Source organism: Ornithorhynchus anatinus, chromosome X3 (assembly GCF_004115215.2).
Source record: "Ornithorhynchus anatinus isolate Pmale09 chromosome X3, mOrnAna1.pri.v4, whole genome shotgun sequence".
NCBI classification, from domain to species: Eukaryota; Metazoa; Chordata; class Mammalia; order Monotremata; family Ornithorhynchidae; genus Ornithorhynchus; species Ornithorhynchus anatinus.
Genome location: NC_041751.1, coordinates 9,443,153 through 9,469,335, shown reverse-complemented (window position 1 = coordinate 9,469,335; position 26,183 = coordinate 9,443,153). Strand labels below are relative to the sequence as shown.

General features: G+C 42.2%; 1 protein-coding gene across 1 annotated transcript in view; it reads left to right on the top strand.

Moving 5' to 3' along the window:
- The window catches only part of LOC100089913 (death associated protein), a 45,655-nt gene that overhangs the window by 10,077 nt on the left and 9,395 nt on the right, over positions 1–26,183 (top strand). The window contains exon 2 of the mRNA XM_029053836.2: positions 591–687. Within this exon, the coding sequence (XP_028909669.1) occupies positions 591–687 (97 nt within the window). The remainder of the gene's footprint in view (positions 1–590; positions 688–26,183) is intronic.

The following is a 26,183-nucleotide window of genomic DNA, read 5'->3' as shown; positions in this document are numbered from 1 at the left end:
TGAGGACTGAGATGCTGTCTCCTAATTCTGTTGAACTCTTCCAAGCCTTTAGAACAGTGTAAGATCCTCAAGGGCAGGGATCTTGCCTACCAACTCTATTGTATCCTCCCAAGCACTTGGTACAGTACTCTGCACAGAATAAGAGCTCAAATACTATTGATTGACCATCTCTCAATGGCAGTGGTACAAAAGCTGTCCATCAGTGTGTGCAGAGCACTGTTCTGAGTATTTTTTGGGAGAGTACAATACAGCAGTCTGACAGACACATTCCGTGCCCACAACGAGCTTACAGTCTAGAGGATGAGCTCAGAATAAGCTAAGGAAGTGACAGTCTTGATGAGAGAGAAGTAGCTATTGAGCAAGGTAACTTCATACTGCCTCATATGGATGCAATGTCCAGAAGAGATCCAGGGTTTCTCTAAACCAGCATTCTTTTGGGAAATATGGCCCTGTTGCTAACCACATGAGAAAATATTTAGCAACTGGATGCCTGAGGATTTTGTCATCTGATTCCCTCTGACCTTCAGGCATTATGTTTTTCTAACCCATCTAATAACGGCCTCATTAATCACCGTTTCTCTGTTTTTAAGTGAAAGCTGGTGGGATGCGAATTGTGCAGAAACACCCGCACGCTGGGGAACCCAAAGAAGAAAAAGATAAGGACGACCAAGAGTGGGAAAGTACCAGGTGAGAATTATCATGACTCAGGCATATTTCTCAGGTAACTGCTATCTGGTTGAAAATCAACACCTGTTCATTTTCTTCTCTCACACCAATCAGTAACGTTTGGGTTGTTTTCCATTGGGACCTTCCACCATATTTGTTTCCTTTTTCTGCTCTGTGAAGTGTGTATTTTAAAATAATTCAGACTAGAACTACCTGGAACATAGGAGACTTGGTAGGTTAGACTGTGAGCCCATCATTGGGCAGGGATTGTCTCTATCTGTTGCCTAATTGTATATTGCAAGTGCTTAGTACAGTGCTCTGCACATAGTAAGCGCTCAATAAATACTAATAATAATAATAATGTTGGTATTTGTTAAGCGCTTACTATGTGCCGAGCACTGTTCTAAGCGCTGGGGTAGACACAGGGGAATCAGGTTGTCCCACCTGGGGCTCACAGTCTTAATCCCCATTTTACAGATGAGGTAACTGAGGCACAGAGAAGTTAAGTGACTTGCCCAAAGTCACACAGCTGACAATTGGCCAAGCTTGAATACTATTGAATGAATGAATAGTTGAGGGAGAAGTAGTTTGGGGGTGTTAGGTCTACAGGTTTGTGCTATTTCTGCTTGTCTTTCATAATTTTAAAGAGTGAAAAGATCAAATTTGATTTAAAAGTGTAAAATCTTATGTAAGAAAAGCAAGTGCTTTTGATTCAAATTTCATGTCATTTTCACATTTGGTATTCAGTTTGCAAAAATCATGCTTATAACAAGGTCTACAAAATTCTTAGAGATTACATCGAACCTAAACCTACAATACCTTTGCACTCTTAAGCAAGAAAAAAACCTACATAAAAGCTGGGCAGAGATCCTGAAAGTTAATTAACACCTGCTTTTTGGCACTATTTCAAAGAAATAATGTTATAAATACCTATTTCTTTTCATTTGTCTGAAGAAGGGTCTTGCAGACTGCTTCTAGGACTTGAGATGCCCCTGCAGCTTCTGGAGTTGGAGGGGTTTGTGGAGGAATGGGAATGTTTTCCAAGGTCTGTCACATCCTAAAGGAGGACAGTGTAACAATGTAGACTAAGTTGAACAAGACTGAGCCTATTGCCCACCCCTGCTTTACCCCACTGACAATAGGGGATGGATTAGATACGGCAATCCCTAGCCTTGATTCGACCAACCATGTCATGAACCCCGTACAGAATCTCAATGAACTTTTCAAGGTTTCCCAGGATCCCAATCTACTGGTAGCTTTTTTATACAGCCTGTGAAAACTATTTAAAGGACTTGATGCTTCTCCCTGCATCTGATATGCTGCAGAAACCATACCAGCTATTCCACACTGTGTGGTCAGAAGACGCATTGTGATTTTCAGAGAGCAATCAACAAGATATTTGAACAGTCAGCTAGACAGGGAAGTAGTGAGGCCTGGTAGAGAGAGTAGTTGTCTAGGAGCCAGAGGACCTGGATTCCAATCCTGGCTGCCGCCTGCTTGTGCTGTGATCTTGGGTGAGTGACAGCTTTGTGTTCTTCACTTTCCTCATCGGTTAAATGGGGATTCAATACCTGTTCTCCCTCCCTCTTAGACTGTGAGCCCAGTGAGGGACAGGGACTATGTCTGATTATCATATCTTGCATCAGTCCTAGCACTTGGTACAGTGCTTGGCATATAGTAAGTGCTTGACAAATACCACTATTATCAGTAGTAGTATCTGGTAAATTAAGTGGTGCCATAATTTTAGTATTCCCTCCTTGTCTGTTTTGACACTGAAGCCATCTTTATATATCAAGAGGAGTATTGTGATAGTCTGTGTAGAGAGCCACATTTCTTTCCTCCTGAGCATATAACATAGTGCCCTGCACTCAGTAAACACTCAGTAAATATCATTGATTGATTTCTTCATGATATGTTGAAGTCTTTTGTTTGGGGGTGGTCTGCCTCACCCTGGATCTCGTCCTCGTAGGCATCATCCCACTCCCTGTCATGCATGATCCTGAATTTAATCTGGATGAACTGATGTAGGTTTCCTCTCAGTCTCCCTTCTCTTTAAATCATGAATTGCTGCTAGAAGGCATTGGCACAGAACTAGATTTGCTGGCCAGGAACTAATCCATCCACAATCATGTCTCCCCACCCTGGTCGGTAAACTTATGGATTCTGTTGACACATCCTGTGGCAACAGGATATTAGATGAGTAAGTTCAAGAAGAATTATGTTGGCAGGAGGCCATAGTATTTTGTTAGAGGAATAGTAGAAGGCTTAAGACGATTTGTGGGGTATTAGGAGGGGAAAGTAAAGAGGTTACATGGAACAGTGCTAAGCATTAGGATTGAGGGCAAGGAAGCGACCATCACACATTGCCTACAAGCATCCTAATGTCACTAAGGCAGGCAGAATTCTGGGCTGGGTGGTCCACTGGGGTAGCCACTTGGTCTACTCCAGTTATGACATTTCTTATAATGTTAAACTGTCTTTCTTCCCTTCCTCCCTTTCTCCGTTTTCAAATATCTCTGTGGATTCCTGAAGCAAATGCAGAACTGTCTTCTTTTAGGGCTTCATCAGGGAAGGTGTTATAATTTTCTTTCAAGTGAAATATGACCCTTAATTTCAGACAAATGCCAAACTGGGCTCTTAGTTGGCACAATGAAAACCTTTCTTTGACAGTCATTTCCCTTTGCAAATGACCAGGAGTCTATCTCCCTTTTATCCTGTCATTTTTCAATGGTTTAAAATCAATCTTGAGTGACAGAGTTATTTTTAAATGACTGCGACATCATTTAAATAAAACGCATAGCTAAACAAGAGCATATTAGTGTGCAACTTCCTACAGCTCGGGTCAGAGATGGCATCAGGTCTGTCCTACTCGTATTGAAAAGAAAGATGGGAGGGCTGGCGCCTCTCTATTAATAACAATTGTGGTGTTTGTAAAGTGCAATGTACTGATCATTATACTAACCGCTGGGGCAGATTGAAGATAATCAGTTCAGACACTGTCCTGTCCCACTTGAGGATTGCAGTCTAAGTAGGAGAGAGGACAGGTGTTCCCCATTTTGCAGAAGAATAAGAAACTGATTCACAGAAGAGTTAGTAACTTGCACAAAATCACACAGCAGACAAAAAAAAAAGTGGTGGACCTGGAATTAGAATCCCAGACCTCTGACTCCTCTTCCCTTGCTCTTTCCCCCCAGGCCCCAATGGTTGCTCCCTAACCACCAGGATCGGATTCATCTCACAGAGCTAAAAATTCCTCTCAGAGATTTTAAACAAGAAGAATCTCTCCAAATTTTCCTGGTTCTTCCACTGTTTCACAGAGATCCATCCATAAAATATTACCTGACACAAACCTTCATCATTTCCCAGCTGAATGACCATATAATGGCCTCCTCACTGACCTCCCTCCCTCCCTACTTAGTCTTAGGTACAGCTGCAAACGTCCTCTGAAATGACATTGAGCCCATCTTTCCCTTTCATAAAGATCTCCACAGATTCCCTATTCCTTTTCAATTAATCACATATTTTGAGTGCCTTCTTTGTGAAGAGCACTGTATTAAGTCCTTGAGAGAGTACGATGGAGTTAGAAGATAGGCTCTCTGCCCTCAAGATGCTTACAATGGAGCGGAAAACAAGCTTCTGACATTCCTTTCAAAATGTTCCACCAGGTGAGTCCTACTTTGACTCTCCTACCTAAGAGCCATTCCTCACACTTTTCCCCAGCACCCTCCTCTCAGCTTTGCCGAGCCATTTGCCTACTGTCCTTCAGAGCCCTTCTATCAGCCAAGACGAACAATGATACTTTCTGAGTGCTCAATGGGAGCAGAGCACTGTGCTAAGCACTTGACAGGATACGGTAGAGTAAGTAGACATGATTCTTGCCTTCAAGGAGCTAACAGTGTAGCAGTGGTGAGGGGGAGACAAGACAGAGTAAAGTAGATAGGGGAGGCCCCCTGCTCACTCCCACTTCTGCATCACCTATACACTTGGATCTGTCCCCTCTAAGCACATGATAGTCACCCCACCTTCAGCCCCACTGCGCTGATATACATAACCTTATATCCTGCCATTTCCCCTTTGTATTTTTTGTAGATAGGTATCTTGAGTACCGATTCTATTGCGGTGAACTCTCTGAAGCACTTAGAACTCGCTAGAAGCACTCGATAAATGCCTCTGATGGAACAGAGTATAAGAGTATGTACGTTCGGAACGCACTCAAGTGCCTAGGTGACACAGAAGGGAGGAAAAATAGGGAGGGGGCATGAGAGATTAGTCAGAGAAGGCTTCTTGGAGGAGATGAGGTTTTAATAGGGCTTTGAAGAAGGGAAGAGTGGAGATCCAAGCTTCTTTAAGTCCTCATTTCCACTTCCCACCCTCCCCTCTGCATCGTCTAGGCAGTCAGATTCGTACCCCTTAATATTCCTCCATAGCACTTAAGTACGTGTCTTTACACTCTGCCGTTATCCACATCTGTAATTTTAATGTCCATCTCCCCTACTAGTCTTGTAAGCCCCTTGTGACCAGGGATCATGTCTACCACCTCTATTGTACTGGACTTTCCCCAGCCCTTAATATAATGCTCTGCCCACATGTACTGCTCAGTAAATACCTTTGAGTGATTGATCTGTCAGATATGAAGGAGGAGTTCCAGCTAGCAGAAGGAGCGTGAGCCAGGGGTTGATTAGGAGAGACCAGAGCGAGGCACAATGGGTAGGTTGGTGTGTTCTAGAAAGCCAACTTCTCAAGGAGGAAATCTCTGATAAACTGCTTTCATCCTGCCAGTCACGCTAGCCTCTTAACCATCTCCGGACTTTTGTGCCATCCTATTATTGGTTGAATCATTCTACTGTCACTAATTAGCTACTGCCACATCAGTTATGTCAGCCTGCCTTTCCTATTCCTATTTTTCTGTGGGCAGAGGTCACATTTTATACTACTTCTGTAGGCCCACCCTAAGCCCCGAAGGTGCTCAATAAAATAATCGCTAATAGCAGTGATGACCGTGCCTGATAATTCATCTTATCATAAATGAAAGGTGGCCAGTCAAGCTTTCCCGCTGTGAAATGGAAAATCTCAACTTACCCCCCTGAAATGTGTGACTTGTTTTGTTTGATTATTCATATTTTGCTTCAGTAAATTATGAAAAAGGTTAAAATTAACAAACATTTACATAACTAGTAGAATCAACCAGGCCCTGACGATCTAATAACGTTTGGCCCCGTGGGAAAGGCTGAGGCTTTGAACTGAAGTATGTATTAACATATAAAAAAACTTTCCTCTTATTTTCAGCAGAGAGGTGAGACTAATAAGTATGTGCTCATGGGATAGAGTGAGCTATTAAAGAGTGGTTAGAGATGCTGCCGTGTTAATTTTATGTATTATTTTGCCTCATTTCATATTGGAGGAAATGTGTTTTTTGTCCCCGTCTCAGTTTGGGCTGAGCCAGCCATAGACCTAGTAGGTTACCTGGGTTACAATGGAAGATTATTATGAGTAAAAATCATCTGATGCAGAGACCCTCCATCCTCATTTAAACTTTTCATCTCTGGCCTAAAGTAGGAAAGCTTTGAATATTAAAGATCTTTGGATAGGAGGGTGAGCATTCATAGGTAAAATGATCCCTGCCTTCCTCATTGCCTCTCTCCTCCCCCTTTTTCCCCCACTCTGAATTTCAGTTAGAAGCACATCCTACTCAAGAGTGCTAGGAAAAGGACTTGACAGCCAAAGGTGAGCAAAGAAGGCAATAGATTATGAAGTGTTCAGCTGTTAAGTAGGACAGGAAGGTCGATGCTAGCTCACCCCCCCCAGTCAGTGACAGGTCACTCTATCTGACGGTTGGTCTGCTACTTCTGGTTTTCTCGCCAAATCAGTGGAGGCCCACACAAATTTCTGTGTCTCCAGACTGCTCTCCTCTGCTTTCCCCCACTTCATCTTGCAGACCCAGAACGTTACTAGGGATACGGCGGGGGGAAGCCCCAAAGTGGTTGTTGCCAAGGATTTTTCTGGTAGCTGCCACACCCAAGTTCCATTGGGTGCCATTTTGGGGCAGAGTTCAATTTTGGTAATCCTTCTTTGGCCTAGTGGTAAGAGCATAGGCATGAATCAAAGGACCCGAGCCCTGATTCCGGCTCCACCACTTGCCTGCTGTGTGACCTTGGGCTAGTCACTTCACTTCTCTGTGCCTTGGTTCCCTCATCTGTAAAAATGGGGAATCAGTAGTGGTTATTCCCCCGCCTTAAACTGAGCTTCACATGGGACAGGGACTGGATCTGGCTTGATAATCTTCTGTCTCCCTGAGTGCTTAGTACCGTGTTTTGCATGTAGAAAGCACTTAATAAATATGGAAAGATAACTACCAACTTGCTGTATTATATTCCCCCAAACGCTTAGTTCAGTGCTCTGCACACAATAAGTGCTCAGTAAATGATTATCTTAAATATGTCGAGTCAGAAAATACACTGCCATATTTACATACGCATAGTAACACTTTCCCTCTTAGCAGCTCAGATGCATCCTGGTAGATGATCTCCATCATTTATAGTCATTCTCTTTGTACTTCTGTCAAGTTTTCAGTGACTTGTGTTTTTCATTTGAAGGCAAAAAAGTGGGAGTACTGTTAATGTTTTGATTGGCATTCTAGCCCATGCTACTATGTGTAAATATGTTTATGGTGATGAAAAGATTTAATTTTAAGTTAGATGAGGAATTCTGAAGGACACATTCAATCAGTCTGCAAAACCTTAAGTGTGTCAAAGAAAGTAAATGCCGTAGGTGGGCCTTCTGCTTTGAAAATTTTATTTTGAAACTTACTTGGACAGTCACCTACTTGGGCACAATCATAATATTCACAAAAATACACAGTGGATTGATATTTGGCATCTAAGTTAAATCTTTTATCAACACCCAAATATGTAATCTGACAAACTACAAATGTGTTCTCGTAACATGTTTCCTTCCTCGTAGTGTATTACACTAGATTCATAAAAAATAGAAATTCCAATGTGGTGTAAATTGATAGTGTAAACAGCATTGTTAGTAGCGCTGTCTGCTCATTGGTCCTTCCTGTTGGTACCAGTGCAACAGCAAAAACTGTTTTGTACAGCATATTTAATCAGTTTTCTTGGCCCATGCAGTGGAATTCTATTTTTAAAATGTAGACTGGATTTAGGAATAATTCATTTATGCTTTGGGCTGAGTTTCACAGCACCGAGTTGCAAATGCTTTAAAACCCAATCCTTGACTCTCGGAGGACAAAGTTCATGCGAAAGCACAGGCAAGTAGACGAACTGTCTTTTGACCTAAACTTCACCACTGATGTACAGTGATGTACAACCTGAGGAAATGGTTCATTCTGTGAACTACAGCTTCTTTCTTGGAAAGGGCACACTGCCAGCTACCGCTTGCCTACAGAGATGTTGATGGTAGTGGAAATGATGTTTGTGGAAGGTTCTGACCTCCTTGTTGGAAATGAGCTATGGAAATATTTGATATCAGAACCCACGTAAACTGGCTGGACCGTACAGTTAACCTGATTGTTAAGCGTCATTCGCTGCTGGCTGTTGAAGTTATATTGTACATCCATTTAAATGTAAATGCAGATTATAAAATCCTTGAGGGTGGAGAGATTGTGTCACTCGATTCTTTTGAATGTACACATACTATCAATCGATCAGTAGTATTCATTGAGTGCTTACTACGCGGAAGCCTAAGCGTTTGGGAGAGTACAGTTCAAGAGGAGGTTCCTTATTTTAATTTTCCAATGGAAAAAAGATTCAGCACTGTCGGCTTGGATTTCAGGATCATCAGAAAGAGAGGGCCAGCGTGCAGTTAGGAATCTCGGTGTCATCCTTGACTCGTCCCTCTCGTTCACCCCACACATCCTATCCGTCACCAAGACCTGCCAGTTTCACCTCTACAATATCGCCAAGATCCCCCCTTTCCTCTCCACCCAAACGGCTACCTTACTATTACGGGCTCTCGTTATATCCCGGCTAGACTACTGTGTCAGCCTTCTCTCTGACCTCCCTTCCTCCTCTCTCGCCCCACTCCGGTCTATTCTTCACTCCGCTGCCCGGCTCATCTTCCTGCAGAAACGATCTGGGCATGTCACTCCCCTTCTTAAACAACTCCAGTGGTTGCCTATCGACCTCCGCTCCAAACAAAAACTCCTCACTCTAGGCTTCGAGGCTCTCCATCACCTTGCCCCTTCCTACCTCTCCTCCCTTCTCTCTTTCTACCGCCCACCCCGCACGCTCCGCTCCTCTGCCGCCCACCTCCTCGCCGTCCCTCGGTCTCGCCTATCCCGCCGTCGCCCCCTGGGCCACGTCCTCCCGCGGTCCTGGAACGCCCTCCCTCCTCACCTCCGCCAAACTGATTCTCTTTCCCTCTTCAAAACCTTACTTAAAAATCACCTCCTCCAAGAGGCGTTCCCAGACTGAGCTCCTCTTCCCCCTCTACTCCCTCTGCCATCCCCCCTTTACGTCTCCGCAGCTAAAGCCTCATTTTCCCCTTTTCCCTCTGCTCCTCCACCTCTCCCTTCCCATCCCCACAGCACTGTACTCGTCCGCTCAACTGTATATATTTTCGTTACCCTATTTATTTTGTTAATGAATTGTACATCGCCTCGATTCTATTTAGTTGCCATTGTTTTTACGAGATGTTCTTCCCCTTGACGCTGTTTAGTGCCATTGTTCTCGTCTGTCCGTCTCCCCCGATTAGACCGTAAGCCCGTCAAACGGCAGGGACCGTCTCTATCTGTTGCCGACTTGTTCATCCCAAGCGCTTAGTAGAGTGCTCTGCACATAGTAAGCGCTCAATAAATACTATTGAATGAATGAATGAATGAAGCTGCTTTTGTAAACTTGCCTCAGGATTCTGTCTCTAGCACGCTCCCTGACTCTTTCTGGGTGCTAGACCACATGACAGGTATTCAGCATTGATGTGTGTTTGGCATGGATACCCTGTCTTACAGGCCAGCTCCAGAGGGGAGCTTGCAATCTGGCAGGTAGTGAATCATAGCCTGTCCACAGAGTGATGGAGCATATGGCTGTCCATATGTCAAAGTGCCCGACTGGACTTTTTTGATTCAAGAGTGGGAGAGAAATTGCTTCGGGCCCCTTGGCTTTTTGGATGTCCCTCACTGTTCCACAATAAGCTGTGCTACTGCTATTGCTGTACATCTGTTCTTTCTTTTCAGAACTGGTGCAGAAACCAGGTGTGATTGATTAGTTTCTAAGATCCTCCAGCCGCTCGCTTCAACAAATGCTGGTTGCAAGCTATTTCCCCCCTCCCCCCTCCCCCCTCCGCCCCCATCCCCACCGGCGGGTAAATATTTTTCTCATTTCTTTTGGAGCCAACAGTTTTCCTTTCCAGAGACTGCAATTATTATTATTATTTTTTAAAAGATATTCAGCCTCTTGGAAGCTGTGGCTGTTTTACTTAGCGGATTCTGCTCCAGAGGTTTCACTAATAATAATGGTCATGGTATCTGTTAAGCGCTTTCTCTGTGCCAACTGTACTCTCCCAAACGCTTATGCTCCCTCCTAGTAAGCACTCAATGAATACTACTGATTGATCGATAGTATGTGTACATTCAAAAGAATCGAGTGACACAATCTCTCCACCCTCAAGGATTTTATAATCTGCGTTTACATTTAAATGGATGTACAATATAACTTCAACAGCCAGCAGCAAATGACGCTAACTGTTCTATGCGCCGGGGGAGATATAAGGTAATCAGGTTGTCCCACGATCTGGGATCTTTAAGGGGATGTAGGATACCGAAAACCCCATCATTCAGGCAGACTAAATTAATGAATGATGGTATCTGTTAAGTGCTTACAATGTTCTAAACACTGTTCTAAATGCAGGGGTAGATACAGGGTTATCAGGTTGGACACAGTCCCTGCCCCAAATGGGGCTCACGGTCTTAATCCCCATTTTGCAGATGAGGAAACTGAAGCACAGAGAAGTTAAGTGACTTGCCCAAGGTCACACAGCTGATAAGTGGCGAAGCTGGGATTAGAACCCACGATCTTTTGACTCCCAAGCCCTTGATCTTTCCACTAAGCCACGCTGCTTCTCTGCTGCTTCTGCAAAGTGATCAGAAACAAAGTAGCTAACCAATCAATCACCAATATTAAATATAGTGTCAAATAATAGAGCCAGGCTACAACATTATTAACATTACAAATGGATCGACTTGTCCCAAGGCAAAGATAAATGGGACTGTATGCCTTTTAAATAAAGAGACTCAATTAAGTATTCCCCATAACTCTGATTAGTTTGGGCTTAGTTTGTTTAGTAGTGAAGCAGTCATATAATTCAAATCTTTGAAGAATTCAGTAATGTAATCATTGGAGCATCATCATAAAACTTGCTTTTTTTCACTCTGAAGTGTAGAAAAGGACAATCCATTCTGTCTGGTTCTTAACTTGGGGACTTAAGTTTGTAATAAAAATAACGTGGACCAGCCAATTTTCTCCAAAGGAGGAAAAAAAAATCTTCCGTATTCTTTTTCTGACTTATTATTCATTCATTCCATCATATTTATTGGTGCTTACTGTGTGCAAAGTACTGTATTAAGAGCTTAGTAGAGTGAAAAGCAGCATGGCTCAGTGGAAAGGGCCCGGGCTTGGGAGTCAGAGGTCATGGGTTCTAATCCAGCTCAGCCGCTTGCCAGTTGTGTGACTTTGGGCAAGTTACTTAACTTCTCTGTGCCTCAGTTACTTCATCTGTAAAATGGGGATTAAAAAATTGTGAGCCCCACATGGGACAGCCTGATCCTCCAGTGCTTAGAACAGTGCTTTGCACATAGTAAGCGCTTAAATACCAACATCATCATCATTACAACATTTGGGTTAAACTCAATTATTGAAAATGATGTTCTTGTATTTTTGAGGGAACTCAGTAAGCCTCTTGAGAGCAAGGAGATTATCTTTTATTTCCATGTTCTCAGTCACCTACTACAGTACTCTGCCCTATTTGTATAGGGGCTCAATAAATGGTGTGGAGGACAATGGTGGTTATAAAGCTTCCTATGGGTAGCTGGAAGAGAGCTGCTTTTTGCATTAGAGTGGGATTTTTTTTAACCAAATTGTAGATTCATACCTTATCAACTTAGGACAGTTTTCTACTGAGACACATTTTGTACTTCTGAGAGACAAGAGGCCCGAACTTTACTTCTTAGTTGCTTGCACGTGACTACCTCAAAAGTCACATTTTACTGAGTAATTTAGTATTCCCTCTAAATAAAGTAGGCAGATATCTGGAGAGGACACCAATAAAAGGTACAGGGTATTTTTCATAAGGAACCTTGAGGAAACTTTCGTTAGCCCAGAGATCATGTCACATCCCAGAGACCATGTAACCATCTCACCCAGGCCAAGTTGTAAATTACCGAACATTCCCTGAAAACAATCTCAGGAGGGGAGAGAGACTTCATTAGAGCAAAGCCTCGATACTTCACATGCGCTGTTGAAGTCTCTATCGATTTGTATTGTAAAACATTAGCATTGGCAAACAATTTTTTTTTCCAGGACCTTGATATGCCCCCGAATATTCACCTGGAACAAGAACAGCATGCAGGGTGAGGGAAAGAAAGGTGGCCCTGTTACAGTAAAATTGAAGCGATCAAATATAATTGGAGGAACCAAGAAGAATAAATTCTCTCAGGGCAGCGGGAGGAAAAGGAAATTAAACCAAAATAGTTCAGATTAAAGGAAATAGGAGTCATGCTGTAAATCAGTGATTTCTCCCCACTTGGTCCGTGGTGGTCTTCAGTACAAAATGTAAAGGTCTTGAATGAAGAAAATGAAAGGATGATAGGGATGGAAACTGAATTTTGTCAAAAAAGAAAATAGGGGTTTTTTCCCCCAAAGATCCCAAGCCAAACAAAGGATGAAACAATAGCTGTCATAAAGAAAGGCTGTCCCGAGCAGTTGGCATTTTTTAAGGTATTGGTTAAGCACTTACTTAGTGCCAGGCACTGTATTAAGTGCTCGGGTAGATAAAAGACAATCAGATTGGACATAGTCCAACTCCTCCCTTTGAGTCACTAGTGAGTCAGCGGCCCTGGGATGGAGGAGGGAAGAGATGCATTTTCAGGCATCTCTTCTGAAGGAGGGAAGCATTATGGGACCCATTTGGGATGGTTGAAAAACCCTCTGGTCTTTGGGGAACATTGAAAACCATAAGCAAGGGTGTCCATCCACATCCCAGCAGGGTCCACCGTGCCTCCCACCCACCTTGTCATGCTGCAGATCAACTCCCGGGATAAAGGGCTTAACGTCTTTGAATCACCATTCAGTCATTCTGTGTTCCAGTGACAGTTAAAATTTCCCAAATCTGTACTTTATAAGTCATTCGAGGATTAATCTGGATTAGAGGTGTTATAGTCTTAAATCTCTGTTTATTTTTAATTTAACGTTTGCTTGCTTAACTTTGCTTGTGTTTAACATTCTTAGGGCAAGTGGGGAGAATTTAGTTCTTTTGCAAATCCTGTTAATTTTCTTCTGCTATTGTTTTTCAGAAGGCAAACAGGACTCCATTTGCATTTTATCTTAGACCTTTTAAAGAGTAAGTAAATAAAACTAACAGAGGGAGGTAGACTGTAGCATTCTTTTTTTCCCCAAGTCACCCAAGATTTCCCCGCCTCCTTTTAACCCCATTTCTAGGGGCAGAGCTCACAATGAAGTGAGTCATAATTGAGTGTTGTAATAAAGATTAGAATGATAGAGTTAGAGAAAGTTGTAGCAAGCTCAGATCCCATTTTTTAACTATCATGTTGAAACAGGGTAGCTTTTTTCTCATTTGGATGTTTTCACACATTTAATCTTTCTTTTCCCCTCAGTAAAGAGCCTAAGGCAGACATACCGCTTAGTCAATTTAAAATGTTTTATGTTAATTATTAGGTAGTTTGGCACGGTCTCTTTCTTTAATAAAAGTGCTTGGGGAATACATTCTCAGTTTATCTCATGCACAATCCTCCTAATTACTGTTCATCTGTCTTCTTTACATTTTACCCCTCATGATTTCCCAAAGAAAAGGAATATTCTAAAAAGGTCAGTTACATTATCTTTATCTTTTGATGGATTCATAATATTACAGTTTCTCTCCTCTTCCTATGAGTATTTCAGGGTTTGCCACCATAAGCAATGTTTTAAAAATTATTTCTTAACTAGAATGTTTTGTCTCCCTTCTCTTTTTTAGGTGGCGCTAGATATGCGTCTGACCAAATTTTTTTGGCATTGTCACTTCCCCTACAGATATAAGGCCAAAATATGACTAACCCATAGGCAGGACTTCCCTATAGTGATGGCTAGAAGCATAAAGACATCCCAAAAGGTTTTTCTGTTCACCATACAGTGCATAATTTCGAGGATTGATATTTGGTTCTGTGGGATTTCTCCTAACTAGGATGCAGGAGAATGGTCATTTGACTAAGAATGGTAGAAAGAGTGAGGTTGGAGGTAAGATCTCTGGAAGGAATAATATGTATTAGCTCCTCACAGAACACAGTCACTCTCCCTGATTTCCACTGGCGTGATTGTCACAGAGCTCTGTTCCTCTTAGCTGGATATATCAGTATATTTGCTGCTGCAAACCCATCCACCCATTGCAGCACAGGATTTACAGCTGCAGCCTGGCCTAGGGGAAAGAGCATGATCTTGGGAGTTGGCTGACTTGGGTTCTAATCCCTCCTCTGCCACTTGCCTGCTGTGTGACCTTAGGCAAGTCACTTAACTTCTCTATGCCTCATTTTCCTTATTTGTAAAATTGGGGTTCAAAACTGTTCTCCCATCCCTGAGCTCCGTGTGCCTTTGTTGAGGTTTGAGTGCACTCTCAGGTCTAAAACTTTTCAAAAACAACAGGGTTTTATGATCATGACAAGATACAAAAAAAAAAGTTACTAAAACTTTACACCTTTTAAGCAGCAGTTTAAGCAGTTTAAGTTTAAGTAGTTGGACATGAAGAGAGAAAAGAGCAAGAACACATGCTCCACACTTCAGGGACAGCCAAAGCTTAAAAAGGGACCGGTTTGCTGCTCAACCTCAATACTGCAATTGGGGTGCATCCTGAGAATTTGCTAAATTTGTTCTTTTCAGACCAACGTAATCAGGCAGCTCCTGGCATAGTCAGGCCTCTTCGCTAGCCAGTCAGATAGTCTGGGTTCTATCCAGAAGACCCAGGCTGCCAGGCGACCACAGTGCTATTGGCTTTTGAGGTTGAAAATATAATTGTTTCTAATGAAGATAAAGGCTTCGGACCTAAACCCGGATGAGATGCCCATTTGCAAGGTGACAGTTTGGTTGCAGTAGACAAGTTAAGAGCAGTTTTGTGTATTTTAAAATTTTCCTCTAGAACCTGCAGTTGACATGAGCTAAGCTTATTGACTCTTTACTCCCTCTCCCTTTTGTTTGTAAATTAGTGCTCTTTAGAGGCGCTTCCCACTTTTTGAGAGTCACTTTCAGAGGACATTTTTTTTCCAAGGCACCATAATAGCCCTGTGCAAAATCTGAGAGATGTGGGTGGGTTTTCTTGTAAATGTCAGATGGGGGAAAAAATACAATTAAATAGCAGTGGGTGTGAAATCTGCATTTTTCAACTGTTTTCTCATCTTTCTACACCCCAGAATTCAATAGGGAATGCTCATGGGGAGGAAATAGAAATGGGAATGCTCAGGGGTGGAAAATTAAGCTATTGGGTTGTCTTTCCCCATCTTCTCCCAATGGGGTACCATTTAATGTACTGGTGCCTTTAATAGAGAAATCACTGCTTTAGGTCCTTTGGAGTAATGCCTAAAATAGTTTTCTTCTCCCACAAAGATATAAGCCTGGCAAAGGCCCTGTCTATGTGACAAATATGAACATAAAACCCAGATCCAAGAGAAATAATTATTTTCCTCTGGAGAGAAGTTACATGCATCAGTGATGCTACGATCAGTTACTTCAGAAGTTCAGGGCTGAGCATTGTGATCGCCTTGGACAGTTTTAGGAACCAGGAATTTTCAGGTCAGTTCCACCATGTTGCAGAAACACTCTCTTTGCTTTCCTGTTATTCAGGGTCAGAGTTCTCTGCGGCAGAGAACCCTATTTCCACCATATCGCAACAACATGACATAATGTTCCAGTGCCAGACTGGCCCCTCCGATAAACACTACCTGCCTGAGGTCACCCCTTCTTGGAGTCAGAGAAGGTAGGGTGATGATAGGCAGTGGGCAAAGTTGGCATTTGGGCTAACCTCACTGGCCAGAGGCAGCTGAAATTTCCAAGGTACCTACCCACCTCCCCAGGTGTTCCTGCCTTCCAGCTTCTCTACTGGCCAGTAAGGAAAAACTCACATACCCCTGGGCAATTCCCTTAACCTCCATGATCTACATCTTTCAAACGAAGGAAATGGGACCCACCACTTCTGTTCTAGAATATAGTTGATCCCTTCGAAGTTTTAAGGATTATGGTTTCTCTTAAAAGTAAAAGTGTGTGAAATCAGGAATGAGTTTCTGTATTGATAGAGTAGAGTTTGTGTTTTCAGTTGATTTCCTTGTGACTACTGAGGGAGTAGTGTGTCTTTCTTAATTAGTTCATCTATTTCCAAAGAACTCAGGTTGTATGTAAATATAAGACCATCCAGACAAAATTGGTGTAGGCCCAAGTGGAAAGAATATTTAAAAGAAATCAGGTTGTGAATGGGGGAATTTTGATGAAAACAGAACATTCAGCCTCATCCTGCTGCTGCTTTTCTTGAGTTTGCTAAAGATGATGATATTTATTAGCTATATGTCCTGCACTGTGCTAAATAATGTTTATTGTGGACAAATATACTATTATTACTAGAAGTTTATTAGATTTGAGAAGTACTGGTAGATTTACTGAAGTTCTTTTGTTATTGTTCACATTCATCAAGCATTGGCAGTATGTTGGATCAAGTATTAAGTATACAGAGATTCATAAGCACTGTAATTGCCACAGAGTTACATCCAGGGAGAAGACACTTGCACTAGAACTAATCTTACATTTTAAACTTCTGACATCACAGTCAATTCATTATCAGTATTGATGAGGCATTCTTCATCATCATAAACAGCATTTGAGCGTTTTCTGAGTGCAGAGCAATGTAGTAGATGCTAGGGGCTTACCAAAGAGGCCCAGGCCCTGCCTGCAAGAGCCTTACAGTCCAATGCAGTAGCAGGCAAATTGGTTAAAATGCCTTAGATAAGAGTTTGAGGAGACAGATGCAAATGGACTACAGTTAACGACACAAGTGCCAGGATAACTTGGGGAAAAAAAAGACGAAGAGTCGCTATTGGCTTTGGCCTCTAGCATTTCTTTTTTGTTATTTTTCAGAACAGTTTTGAGTTGGCTGCCAGTGCTGTAAACATACTTTGCAGAGGAGACAGTTAAAACAAATTCCAACTATAATAATAATGGTATTTGTCAAGTTCCTACAATGTGCTAAGCTCTGGAGTAGAAGCAGGATAATCAGGTTGGACACATTCCTTCTCCCACATGAGACTCACGGTCTTAGGAAGAAGGAGAATCAAGAGGAATTAGTAGTGGGATTTATTAAGCACTTGGTGGAAAGTGAGGTGAGGTCTGAACTCCAGTGATTTCGGAAGGGGCACCAGGGGAGCTCCCTGGGTAGAAGCCAAAGGTCTGAGCTGGTGGAATCAGGGCGAAGTTGTGCAATTCTAACCGCCTAACGTTCAGGGTAGGGGGCAACTGGATGTGAACTTTCCCCACACATCCTGATGTCACCCTGATATAGAGAAGTGGTGTGGCATAATGCAAAGAGCACAAGATCAGGAGTCGGGATCAAGGTTCTAATCCTGGTTCTGCCACTTGCCTGCTGTGTAAACTTGGACAAGTCACTTGATTTCTCTGTGCTTCAGTTTCCCATTCTGTTTCTCAAACTGTGAGCCCCATGTGGGGCAGTGACTGTGTCCAGTCTGAACATACAGTGTCCATCCCACAATTTAGTACAGTGCTTGGCACACAGTGTTTACCAAATACAGTTGTTATTTTGGAGTGGAGGGGGATCAGTGCCAGACAATAGAAGGAATTTAAACATTGGGAGGCAAAGCCAATGATCTTTGTCCAGGGATCCTAATCTTGGGAATATATGGGTGTGTTTCTTTCTCTCTAAGGGGATGGCTGACTGGTGGAAGTAGTGGTCAGTAACAGCACCACACCTAGAGCAGAAAAAGCCCAGAACTGGGAAAGGCACCTCTTCAAATCACAGCAGAAAAGGGCTGAGGCATGAGGAAGAAGGAATGTTGCCTTGCTGAATGGCACCTCCATTCAATGCTATTTTTTGAGCATTTGCTGTGGGCAGAACACTCTACACTAAACACTTGGGAGAGTTCAATACAATAGATGTGGTAAACATTATCCCTGACCACAAGAAGCTTACAATCTAGAGGGTGTGTGGGCACTTTCTTGCCTGTTCTAACCTTCTAGACTTCTAACCAGTTAACTACCCTCATATCTTAATTCCTATAAAATAATGTCATAGGATTTCATTTGGAGACACCTTAGAGAGAAGTGACTGTACCCAATTTCCTTTACATTAAAGGGCCAATTAGTATTAGTAAAAAACTGTCAAAGTACTATGTCAAAATAGTACTATAACCCCTCTGTTATAGAAACCTGAAAACCAATTCCATTCTAGTCTATACTTTTCCAAGAAATTCCTCTTAGGCAAAGCATCCTTAAGCACTTCTTTTTTGGTCTGGAAAGTGAGTTAGTTTTATTGATTTCCATTTTTGACATGAGCTTACTGCCATACAATCTGTGTACATTCCCAAAATTATTCGAAACAGAACGAAAAGACCTCATTTAGCCGCGTTCCGTTCTCAGGATTCCGTAATACAACTCTCTTCCTCCTTCGGAATCATCTTGCACAGCTAAACAAAAAAACTGAATTTAAAAACTTCACATTTTGTCAAGAATAACTACTTCACAAATCAGAAAAATTTAAACTTGTCAACACCTCTTCTTGAGCACAGCCACTGTGAGATGAGGTTCACATTTAGAAGGCTAATTTGTATCCCAAGTAGTATGTAGGTGTCGTAGAGTGGCTGCTTTCTCAAGGCACAGTCTTTCCTGACTGTAACTTACTTGCTATCCTATTTGTTTATTCAAGATGAGTGCCAGCAACATGTTAGTGGCTGTTGGGGCACAGAATAGTAGAAACCATTGTGTCATCTAGCATTACCCAATTCTATGTGTATTTAGGAACACAGTGTTTTAGAGGCTTTGCCAATATTAACGTGCAATCCTTTTTAGGGGCTTCCCAAAATCTGTTGGTTTTTTTTCCCCCATTTAACCTTTATAGTTTTGACCAGAGTCAACAGGATTTAAAGATTATGTCTCTTACATAATGCAAGTATTCACAGTGCTAATTCATATTTAAAAATCCTTTTAACTGTTGCCTCACCAGAAGGAGGAGGAATTTGAATGCTGTAAAAAATGGAAACATACCCCCAAACTAATTTGTTGCACTGTACCACCCACAAAGACTTTATTTTCAGTTGGAAGAATGAACTAGCCCTAATTCACCATTTAGTGGGATCATAAAATAGTTATATAGCCATATTAAGTGGTGGCATCAGCCCCCACTCGCCATTGTATTGGAAATTGTGATCTAAAACAGTATGCTTAATATCTTAATAAAGATTCAGAGTGTGGTACTCTTTTAGCTATTTTGCTCAAAATTTCTTGTTAAAATGTTCCATTCTTTATTAAGCTTGTTGCCAACAACAGAGCTCCTTAGATAGTACTCTCCCAAGTGCTTAGTACAGTGCCCTGCATACAATAAGTGCTCAATAAATACAAGTTGATTGATTTTCCTGTACTGTCAGGCTGACCAGGCTGTCGGGGATTGTTTTGGAATCAAGGCAAACAAAGGTCCCTGCTCATTGCTAGAATCCAAGTGTGCATTCTGCTTATCTAACTGGGCACTAAAAGCTTGCAGTGAAAGATTTAACCTAACCTGGAAACAATGTCCTGTCTGTATCATCATTTGATAAAAATTGCAGAGAAGCAACATGGCTTAGTGGAAAGAGGACGGGGGTTCTAATCCCGGCTCCACCACTTGTCTCCTGTGTGACCTTGGGTAAGCCACTTAAGGAAACTGAGACACAGAGAAGTTATCTGTAAAATGGGGATTAAGACAGAGTCTCAAGTGGGACAACCTGATTACCTTGTATCTACCTTGGTGCTTAGAACAGTGTTGGCACGTACTAAGCGCTTAAATATCATCATTATTATGGTACTTTTATTAAGTATGAGGTATGCCATCATCGACTGCAATTTATTGAGCTCCCACTGTTTGCAGAGCCCTCTTCTAGGCACTTGGGGGACAGAAGATTATAAAACACTTCCTTCTGGTGTAATCGGACACTAATGAGGAGAATAAATGTACACAGGATGACAAATGGAGCTAAAAGAATAGGCAAAAAACCCCTCCCCCTCCCCCCCCCACACATTCATTTGTTCCAACCTTGGTCAGACACTATCAGAGAGACAGCCTCTCTTTAGAGCTTTGTAAGCCTTTGACTTCTTCCACTAGAATGGAGCTGGATCAGGAACTGCTTGAGAAAGAAACCTGTCCCTAGCCAATGAAAGCAGAATTGTTCATGACTTCCTTCCACCACTTCCAGCCTGCAGTCTTTTTGGAACAGTTCCGGTCGTTTCCCAACCGAGAGGCTCTTTGACGGGCCTCATCATGTTTCCAGAGAACACAGGATTTTATTGTGAAGGGCTATCATTCAATTTACGGTCCCCAAATGATAGTAATATAAATATCCTCTACTTGTGTTGAGTTAGCACAGCAGATTTATTATAACCTTCTTCAATATTTTAATTATTTTAAATAATTGAATATCCTATACTGGACTATCTGGGGTATTTTCATTGTTAACAAAAGTGCTTTGAAATTAAAATTCGGCTGTATTGGGATTTTCCCCTAAATGACAGCTACAGACTTCTAAAGATTTCAAAAGTGGTTTTACATGTAGGAAATCACTTAAGAGAAGTTTCTTTTGCCTGGTATTGTAACCTTGTTTTTATTGTTCTGGCCACTTGGCCACCTTTGGCAGGCTTACTATACCTCCCCGCCCCTCCCGCCTCCCAGCTCCCCCCATGAGAAATGACCTATTGTTCTTCTATCACACGAAAAGAAGACCTCAACACTTCATTTAAATTCAGTAAATGCCCATTGAAGATTACCAGTTGAAAAGGTAGGGAAAGCTATTACCGGACCCTTTCTTGAATATAATCAGCTGCCAAGAAAGCACCTACCTATTAGTTCTTCCATTTCTATTCTGGAGCTAGGTCTCCCTCTTGAATCATCCCGGAGTCTCAATCCCACCTTCCTGGAAGGAAGGACAGACAAGCAGCCACAGCTCGAGGCCTCCAGCAAACCTGGAACTTTGGGAAGGCTGTGGTTCAAATACCATTTCTATCATTACCAAGAGTTATTCTATGAATTCCATTATTTTGTATTCACTCTAACTTTTTTATGGTATCTGTTAAGCACTTACTGTGTGCCAGGCAATGTTTTAAGCGCTGCGTTAGATACAAGCTAGTCGGGTTGAATACGGTCCATCCTCCACATGGGGCTCACAGTCCTAATCCCCATTTTACGGATGGGGCAACTGAGGCCCAGGGAAGTGGCCACCGTGGCTGTGGCCCATACCAATCAGTGGTATTTATGGAGCACAGTGTGTGCAGAGCAATATACTAAGCACTTGGGAGAGTACAATAAACAGAGTTGGTAGACAGATTCCCTGCCCATAACAAGCGCACAGTCCAGAAATGAGTTTACAGTCCATCGACTGGGGACTGTAGCGGTCACTGTGACTGTGACCGCTGGAATTACTCATGAGGAGTGTGAAATTCTGCTCCTCCAAATATGTTTGATGCCACTTTAGTGTTATCTCACTTTTCCTTGTGTGTCACCGTTTCCGTATCCCTCACTCATATTCTTAGGTTGTGAGCCCCTTGAAGGCAAGGGACTGTGTTTCATTCCCACCTGTATATTCTTGTATTCTTCCTCAGTGCTTCCGCAGCTATTTCCCCTTCCCTAATCTACTTTAATATCTGTCCCCCCTCATAGACAGTAAGCTCTTTATGGGAAGGGACTGCATATACCAGCTCTGCTGTATTATACTTTTATAGGTGTTCTGTATCCAGTAGGCACCCAATAAATACCACGGATTGATTTGCGATCTAGGGGGGAATGCAGTGCCTTACAGGGAGGAGATAGGAGATGTGGTTTCTGAGGATCACTTCCTTTCAGGTTAAAAGAACAGAGGTTGAGCCCTTGGCCCTGTGAAATATAGTATCAGTTTTGGGGATGTGGAACAGAAGCCTCTTCGAGGAGCCAAAATCCTCTCCTTAGAAGCAAGACACCCCAATATCACCCTTCCTCCAACTAAGAGAAGACTTAATAGCAGTTCTGCAGCAAGGAAACAGTGACTGGGGAGCCCCAAAAAAATTCAGAGTGACTTTCCTAGTTCTTGAGGGCTGATCTGATTGCCCTTGACTTCCTTGGGAGGGCTGGATGCATTTAGGATGGTCAGATGAGCCCCTTTTTGAGCCAAGAGGATTCATTTATGAGATCACTGCCAAGCAATTTGGCTGGATAGCTGCATGATAATGTGAATCTGTTTAGATGTCTGACTGGAATATCCAAATGATTAGATATTCAGCAGAATAAAGAAATTAGAAATTGACTTAAATGGATTCACTTTGGAGAAAATTTCAAATCCATTATTCACATACCCGAAGTATCCTGTACAACCTCCGTACTGACAGAATAGTATTTTAAATAGCACAAAAAGAACATGTGGGCAGCTTGAGTATCCAGTATTTGTACCCAGTTTATAGGTTAAAGTGATATTTTGGATTTATACCTTGTTTTCATACATCATGAAAAACCCTTAGCATTATGGATTATCCTTTACTTTCATGCTTGCACTAAAGGAGCTTCATATTAAGTAAAATAGTGTTTAGTGAACTCACCGATTGGCAACCACAGCCTAGAGATTCACCACTAGAGTTCTGGGGTTCACCAGTGAATAAATCAACCCATAAATAGTGGAAAGGGTATTTTTTATTTGAATATATTGGCTGCTACAAAAGTGAGCTGGTGAGAAAAGTGAATTGGGGACATTTTGATATTTGCTTTAGTCCATAGCCCTCTTGACTTCTGATAGAGTAAATATGAAGCAGCTTGCCTTTGCTGCTTTCACATAGACTTTTCCAGAGGGTTAACTCCGATTCAGTTCCCCCTGAACTTTCCTCAGGGGGCTGTCAGTTGTAGGACAGTTTCACTCCCTCCAGCCTAGGGCATCCTGGTCTTGGAAACCCACCCCTGCAGGGACCTGGGCAGGCTTTTCAAAAATTACTTCAGAGACTCCACAAGGCAAGGTCTGTGGCCCTTTCCTGATGTGTGTGGGGCCCCCTATCCAGGCAATTCAGAATCAGATCCAGCCCAATCAGAAAAGGCAACATGGCCTTTCACCTCCCCACCCACCCCAACCACAGCAATTTTTATGCCAAACCCAATTTCCTTCCCTTCCCTTTCTCAGTCTGTATAAGCTCCTAGTGGCCAGGGAACAGGTCTCATGCTTTTGGTCTATTTTCCCAAACCTTTAGCCTAGTGGGCTCCCAAATTCACATACTACCATTTAATGTCTGGGTTACAGAGAGCAGCACTATTGATTATCATTAAGGTGATCATTAATGGGTGTGATAAGTGCCAGGAGGAACACCGAGAAGAGAGACTGTAATTTCAACAAGAGGGTGGGGTCTCAGAAGATGGCTACCTTTGAAAGAACAGCTATTTAAGAAGCTAGCTGGGTGGGTGATCTGGGCAGTGAACAAAAATAATTTCAAACAGGATGTGCTGTACCAAAACTGACAGCATACTGTACATGGATAAAGGTGGATCTTTGTTTTTAATGGAATTTATATTTTTCTCTGATTTTAATCTTTTTTCCCCCTCCATTTCTGTCTTCCTAGGAACTGGAGTGAAACTAATTGAGGTTGTATTTAGTGCAGGAAGGTGGTATGAGAAGGATGGTGATATTGCCGGCCTTTGAGAATTAAAAGTCACAGATCATCATGGGAGGTTGAGTGACCACAGAGTTGATAATAGAGATGGCGAAGTCAGCTTCGCTGCTGGGTTAAAAAATAGCAGTTGTAGAGAACACAGAGTGGGCAAGGATGGAGCCATAGATCTGGAGTTGTGTCAAGCCACCCTCTGGAGCCAGAAAGGAAGAGGGGAGTTAGTGACTTTCACTTGTCAACCAATAAATAGGTGACCTAAACGTATCATGTCAAAACAGAATTGGGCTGGCAGAGTAAAGGGTGTTCTGAGGAAATTATAAAACCTATCATTCTTAGCTAGGTTTCCTCTTCCTTTCTGTACTAAGGGAGAGATGTCAGGTGATTTAAGGAAGATATGGTGCCGGGGGCTCAGCCAGACTTCGACCTGAATTTACAAATGCAGAGACTCACTGGAGACTAGCTTGTTCTGTCAACTTGTCCAGCAGTGGGATGATTTGTGACTATCAGCTCATGAGATCCCTTTCTCAGAATGACTGTAGTGGCAGAAGGACTAAGAATACAGTTACTGGTCAATCCAACAGGAGAGAAATAAAGTGGTGCATTCTGTCAGTCTGTGTTTTTGCCATTTAAAAAAGTGACCTCATTCCATTTTCTGTATCCATCACTTCCTTGGACAGTAAAGTTGGGTGAGGGGTTCCCAAAACCAAATCAGGTGCAGAATTCTGGATTTCGGCACCTAACTTTATATGATTAGGTAATGCTGAAGTTCAGCTCTCTTGTTGGGGGCATACCTCTTAAAATGAGACTTCTCTGAAAGATGATCAGAATCCAGCCTAATTCGTGGTGAAATTTATATGGCTAGTATTTTCAGTTCCAAAAGGCCTTCTCTTCTATCAGAAAATTGTCTCAGTTTGTCTCCTCACTCAGTTATAAACACCCTCAGGGTAGGAATCATGTCTTTTAACTCTGTTGCACTCTCCTTCAGGCTTAGTACAGTGGTCCACATGCAGACTCTTTATACAACTGATAGGTCAGTTTTATTAGTTTGATAAATATCACTTAAGACAGCAGTACCATCCCCAGAAAGCTGTCTGTCGCACTGCTCGTGATATAGTCTCTCTGGAAGTTGTAGTGCCATGCTATACTGCAGCTAGTTCTGGGGTGCCACAACTCCAGGAATACATTCCACTACCCCAGATCCCACATCCCGGCTCCCAGAGTGTAAGTGGGAACTTGCAAACAGCAGCAGAAGCAGCTGTGATTCCATTTTCAGTTTAGAGTAACCTGGAAGGGCATCCGTCGTTAGAGGTGGGAACAATGACAATTATTCACAGTTCATTGTTTCAAGCACAAAAATTCATGGTAAATGCCACCAATAAGTGACAGAAAAATCAATGGTATTTATCGAGTGCTTACTCTGTGCAGAGAACAGTACTAAGTACTTGGGAGAGTGCAAATATAACAGAGTTAATAGACCTGTTACTTGCCCACAACTAGCTTACAGTCTAGAGGATCAAAGAAACATGTGACGTGCAATAGTCTACTTCATTTTTAGCCTTCATTTTCTGCATTTCTTGAATTTCATGTTCTAAGCACAGTAAGTGCCCAATAAATGTGATTGATTGAACCAGTGTCATAGAAGCCAGGGACTATTTCAAGTGTTTTTGAACCATCATCCCGCTGGCACTTCATTTCCCATTAAAACAACTGTTGACAAACACGAGGGATTTGCAGGAATGCAACTACCTCATTGTCAGAGAAATACACAGTGCTTCATATTCAGAACCTGTAGATTTTGTCCATCTTTATGCCCAGTCGGTGTACCCAACACCCAGATTACAGAAGGATTAGAAGGTATTTTTTAAGAAATAGGAGGCAGTGTTTTAAAATCCACTAAACAATGTTAGATGAATATCAGCTGATTGGTGAAATGGACATTGCCACCTTATTAGAAAGCTGTAATGATTGAGAAAAGGGTTAGTATATTTCCCAAGGTGTTTATGAAATCATGCTTCCCACCCCACACCCACCCAAGAGACAATCTTCAGGAGTATTCTTTTTTAATCCTCAGAAGATTTAAGAAACATATCTGACATCACCAGTAGGGTTTGGTATTTCACACAGGTCTTGAATTTTGGACAGTGCCAAGGAGATACACTTCAAAGTCAACTTCCCTGAGAGTTTTGCATTTGACTGACAGGCTTAGTTGAAAATAGTCCTTGCCACGTAATTATTACTTATAATTATTCCTTGCTTGAAGCTGGTGAATTTGCCTGCAGTTTTCATGTGGCACTCAAGCTTTTAGGCTCAACAGTGCCACAGTGTGGAAATACTCCTCTTTTAAAACAGAATTTAAAGATGAGAAATAAACAACCTTGACTGACTAAAACCTTGTAAGGGACATTGTAAAGATGCATCTGCATTCAGCTAGGTAAATTATTTCTC